This window comes from Pteropus vampyrus, unplaced genomic scaffold (assembly GCF_000151845.1).
Source record: "Pteropus vampyrus isolate Shadow unplaced genomic scaffold, Pvam_2.0 Scaffold280, whole genome shotgun sequence".
In the NCBI taxonomy this organism is placed as follows: Eukaryota; Metazoa; Chordata; class Mammalia; order Chiroptera; family Pteropodidae; genus Pteropus; species Pteropus vampyrus.
Window position 1 is genome coordinate 586,792 of NW_011889061.1, and position 4,669 is coordinate 591,460.

General features: G+C 44.0%; 1 protein-coding gene across 1 annotated transcript in view; it reads right to left on the reverse strand.

Annotated features, from left to right (window-relative positions):
* Positions 1 to 4,669, reverse strand: part of CPNE3 (copine 3) — a gene marked incomplete at its 5' end in the record, with an annotated part of 25,071 nt that overhangs the window by 16,172 nt on the left and 4,230 nt on the right. Inside the window, 1 exon segment of the mRNA XM_011375917.2 lies at positions 2,785 to 2,944. Coding sequence (XP_011374219.2) covers positions 2,785 to 2,944 — 160 coding nt within the window.

Consider the following 4,669-nt stretch of genomic DNA (forward strand, 5'->3'; position numbering starts at 1 on the left):
CAGAATTGAAATTTTGAGTAACTCTTAGGAGTTTTTATTTGTTGGCAAGCACTTTGGTCACCAACCAGTTATGACAATTTGACTCTTGCCCGATATTTGATGCTCAGTTTTTAAACTGAAAACCCGTTATCTGACTCTCTAAAGTGTCAGGGGAAAAAAATATTAATGACCTTAATGACTTTTTTCTAGATGAACTGAAATTAAGATAAAGTCAAAAACAATCCTAATATTTTAATAATTTCATTTTTAATAGGTTTTTATGTTTAAATTATGAAGAATAGAACTTTACATTTTAAATTTGCATTCAGGAAACTATAATTTATACCTGAGACAAGATCAAGCTTTGATAATGCCAAGATTTTATTTACACAAAGCTTATGAAGAGCTAACACTGTTCATAGGTTTAGTCTGCTGAAACTTTAGGGAACGTAAAAATGTTTTTGACGGTAGTTTGATAACTCACTATAATATATAGGAAAAGCTCACTGTCGCCCCATTGCAGACATATTTGGTGCTAAAGAAAAATGTGACGTTCATAATGCTGGCATATGTTGAGGGAAAATGACGTAATGATTTGTCATTTAATTTCTCTTCTCAAGGATTCAAAACCTAGTACTGTTGTCTATTTTAAACAACAGTGTCAGCGGTGCCTGTGAAACTGCAACGTATGCATGTGCACACCTGTGCACATGCACACACGGGAAGGATGCACACGGCACACAGCACACTCGCTGAGGCAGCCCCACCGCGGGGGGCGGGGGGGGCGGCAGCATGCAGGAGCACTTACTCTCTGGAGCTTATGGAAGTCACGTGACGTGCTAGAGGGGGAACACTGCACATTCCCACGGCAGCCGAGAAATTATGACGACTCCAACTCTCTTCTCTGCTCTGAGTCTTTACTACACCTCTAAGCGATTTGCAAACACCACGAGAACCACAGATTATGACTTCCTGACATTGCCAAGAAATATGGAACGAAAACAGAGTGATGATGTGGCAAACCAAGTTGTGTGTCATTAAAACAAACTGAGAAGCTTTGAAGAATGGAAGACATTCATCAGAGAAAGCTCAGAAAATCAGTTTACTTACTATAGTAAAACAGCCCTGTACGCAAGTCACTGTGTGCAGAAAAAAATTTAAAAAACATTGTTTCATCGTTAACATATTATTACAAACAATCAAATAGTTTTGATTTAGGCATATTTTCCCCAGCCTTTCTTACTTCTCAGATCTAATGAAGCTTCAGCTTACTAGTTTTAATGTGAAAAGCAAAAGCTCTAGATTCAGTCTAACAATAAAAAGTAAATTTTTAAAATTTTTATACGAGTTTGAGGCAAACTGACAACATATGCTAGAGAACAAGATCCCAAATACTCCCAAAAGTAATTTTTAAAGCTACTTTTCTACTATTTATTTTGCACGCAGATTATTTCGAGCTAAAGGCAACCGAGACTGCAGGCTCATGAGGAACTTTCGCTGCCCGCTGAGCTGTCACAAGAATTTAAATTAGGAGCCTGGCGCTCGTGAGAGTCATCCCTAGACATGACCTCGACCATCTGTAGGGCAGGGCACACTACTGAAGACTGGACACGGGCTCTTCCCCCCACGGCCCTCTGAAGCCCAGGGGGCGGACGGCCTGCTGGACCTCAGTTTCCCTTCCCGTGTCAACCTCTCCGGTATGCAGGGTTCCCACAAGTACCCGAGTATTCAATGCGGATCATCAGACCAGCCAAGAGAACCTCAAGGGTGAGTAGAGTCTGTTCCTCCTCACGGCACCTAGAGTCTCACTGCTGTTGGAAATATCACACAAATCATACTTAGACTGATTTTTAAAGTTCTCTGCAAGCTAAGGACAAATTTTTATGGATTTAAGAAATGATGCAGTTTTGATAATAGCATCTGTACTGTGTTCAACAGTTTATATGACTTTCACTGTCATTGATCCTTACTTTTTTTGTAGCATAGACATTGTTTTCTCTACTATATAAGTGAAGAAGTTAGATAACCTGCTCGAGATCCCTTAGCTGCTTAAAGGACGGAAGCCTGGAATGTGGTCTGACTCGATACCCTGCGCTCGCGCATGCTGTGGGCTGCATGCCGTGGGCTTTCACGCTTCTGCCGTATTCATCACAAAAAAAGGGAAAGTAAACAAGACCCATCTCAGTTTGCTGACATCTGAACAGAAGAAAAAGCTTCTATCGGGAATCTTATGTAAAGATGTGACTCTAGTAAAAAAAGTGCCTTAAAAATAACATTTTTAAATAAATGGTTATAAATAAAATCATGTTTTGGACAATTCTTCGATATCTGCAGCTGCTCCCTATTGGCACTCTGCTTTCCTGACGCTCTGAAGCTACAGCCAGCTACAGCCTCTCTCGCTCTGCAGACAGGCGAAGGTAATGGCAGGGCTGGGGGCAGGCGGGGCTAGGGTCTTAGCCAAAGCAACATCCGTTTTCATCTGCAGGGGACACGCTAGAGGCAGTTAAAGGTTCCTATTCATAGAAAAGAGGGATCTCAGTGAAAGGAAGAAAGGTTTAAATTTGACATTTTATTTTTAAAAATGAAGAGTAAAATAAAAATCATAACGTTTGATTCAGCATCAACAGATCAAACGCGTCAGCTCTGCAAACTATTTACCTGCCAGACACTCCTATTTCAGTATTCCTAAATACGAACAGAACTGAATCCTCCGGGTCTCTGTTGTATCACTTACTTTCTTTAAAAACTAACTAATCAATTATTTTGTAAGAGGCGAGTATGTACGTATGTGTAATTTCAAGTTACCTTGATAATCTTATCCATATCTCCATAGCACAGGGAGTTAAGGGAGATTTTAAAAGGCCTCCAAACGGGATTCAAGTTGTTTTTAATAACCTGTGAAAACGAAGGTTCGGAGACAGGTTAGAAAAACATTCAGTTCATTAACATTTGCTCTTTTTTCCCCCTAGATTCTTGCTGCACGCTCGCCAATCGTCCTTCGCCTCTTCAAGCAGTCAACTTTTTCCCTGAAAAACTAGCGAGGATACTGTATACGACTGTTACATGAAAACTGTGATAGGTTGTGTAGTTCTGACACATTCGGAGGAAAGAGAAAGCTATCTGGGAAGCACACCCACCCATGACAAGGTGCCCGAGAAACAGCAGGCTGCTGGCTTGGCTGGAGACCAGGGTTTCCCCTGCAGGACACAGGAGCTTCAGACATGGAGTGAGAAAGGCTGAGAAAGAGGCCTGCTGGGCTGCATTCACACTTAAGGTAGTCTACACTCGTACTCTAAACAAGCTGTAATGTATACACACACATCATCAACAGACGAACAAATCTACGCGTTTCCCAGCTGTGCCCACGGAACAGGCTAAATGCAGCACCAACCCAGGAGCAGCGAGTACATGAGCACTCAGGGCTGGGGTCTAAATACTTCCTCCTCCTGAAAGGGACAGCGCTGGTCAGGAGGAGGCTCGTTCCAGGCCCGGGACGGGGTGAGAGCTGGTCAACTGCGGCTACGCGTTAACATAAAGCACGAGAGCGCTGAAGGACAAGGGGCGTGCCGAAGAGCCGGGAGCCGTCTGAAGGCCCTGCCCTGGCCACACCTGGGTTAACTCGAGCAGCAAAAATGACAGTGATGAATTATAACATGATGAACTCACTGTGACTCACGGGTTGTTATGACACAGTGAGTTCATGTTATGAGTCTACAATGATACTGAAAACGAAGAGAAAGTGAGAGAAGACAGATGAAGTATCTGCGAATACATGAAAAGGAATGGAAAGTTTAGGACAAAATCAGCATTTTGTAACCCAATACAATAATCGATTCAGGTACGCGTCATCAACAGACGCTAAAACCTTTGGGTGAAATGCTGGGGAACAGGTCATCGACACAGTCTCAGAGTGTCACACCACACACCACTCACTAATCACAAAGGGGAAAACAGGACTCGGTCACCATCGTAACCACAGAGCCAAGGCTGGCGTCATCAGCACTGGGCAGCGTGACACGTGGGTCCCCTGCTGATGCAGAGCACGGTACACACATAACATTCTTGAGAGCAGCATCTGATCTGGATCTAGCTGGGAGGAAACAAGACTCCAGAAAGCTGGACACACTGGTCTGGACGATTAAGAGACTCAACGGCAGGAAAATGTAAGGGAGGCAGGGGAAGAGTCTTGCGTTGAGAACATAACAGTCAAATGCGAAATGTGAACCTTGACTGATCCTGGACAGAACAAAACAATACGCACGTCGGGCACGCGTGGGACGGCAGGGCCATCTGAAGGTGGACAGTGTACTGGCTGATGCTGCTCAGTCAGTGACAATTGCTCCAGTGTGGCCGTGCGGGAGCGCGCGCGCCCTCCTTGAGAGATACCCGTGAGCTCCTTGCAGGTGAAGAGCCATGGTCTGTGGCCTACTTTAGGGGCCTTTGCAGAAGGGAGGGAGGTACACACGTGCCTGCGCGCGCGCGTGTGTGCATGCGTGTGAGTGAGTGAGTGAGACGTGTGCGGGCAAAGGTACAAATGTGTAGGGTACACATTTTAGTGTTCTTTACAGGGTTTTAAATTTCTCAAGAAAACTTTACTAATAATTAAGCATGGCAGCACGTCCTCATCAAAAGAAAAAAAGAGCACGCCGACCTTGTCTTCCTAGCTCTATACGTATGAACTCAGATTGAT